Source organism: Acanthisitta chloris, unplaced genomic scaffold (assembly GCF_000695815.1).
Source record: "Acanthisitta chloris isolate BGI_N310 unplaced genomic scaffold, ASM69581v1 scaffold29190, whole genome shotgun sequence".
Lineage (NCBI taxonomy): Eukaryota > Metazoa > Chordata > Aves > Passeriformes > Acanthisittidae > Acanthisitta > Acanthisitta chloris.
In genome coordinates this window covers 1-244 of record NW_008651508.1, presented here as the reverse complement: position 1 = coordinate 244, position 244 = coordinate 1, and the positions used below count along the sequence as shown (strand labels likewise).

The window sequence follows — 244 nt, the reverse complement described above, 5'->3', positions numbered from 1 at the left end:
GAGTTGCCTGTGCCTCCCCCCGAAGTTTGCTGGGGGGCGGGAGGTTTCAGCTCGGTTTCCATCATGTTGTACATTCAAACTACTTTTGCCTGGAACCAGCCTTGAGCAGAGAAGGAGTTGCCTGTGCCTCCCCCCGAAGTTTGCTGGGGGGCGGGAGGTTTCAGCTCGGTTTCCATCATGTTGTACATTCAAACTACTTTTGCCTGGAACCAGCCTTGAGCAGAGAAGCGAGGACGCAGCGGAG

General features: G+C 55.7%; 1 protein-coding gene across 1 annotated transcript in view; it reads right to left on the bottom strand.

Annotated features, from left to right (window-relative positions):
• LOC103801239 (transcription factor SOX-2) overlaps window positions 1–74 on the bottom strand; it is a gene marked incomplete at its 3' end in the record, with an annotated part of 348 nt that extends 274 nt beyond the window's left edge. The window contains exon 1 of the mRNA XM_009073651.1: window positions 1–74. This exon is cut by the window's left edge and continues 274 nt beyond it. Coding sequence (XP_009071899.1) covers window positions 1–74 — 74 coding nt within the window.
• Window positions 75–244: the final 170 nt, after the last annotated feature.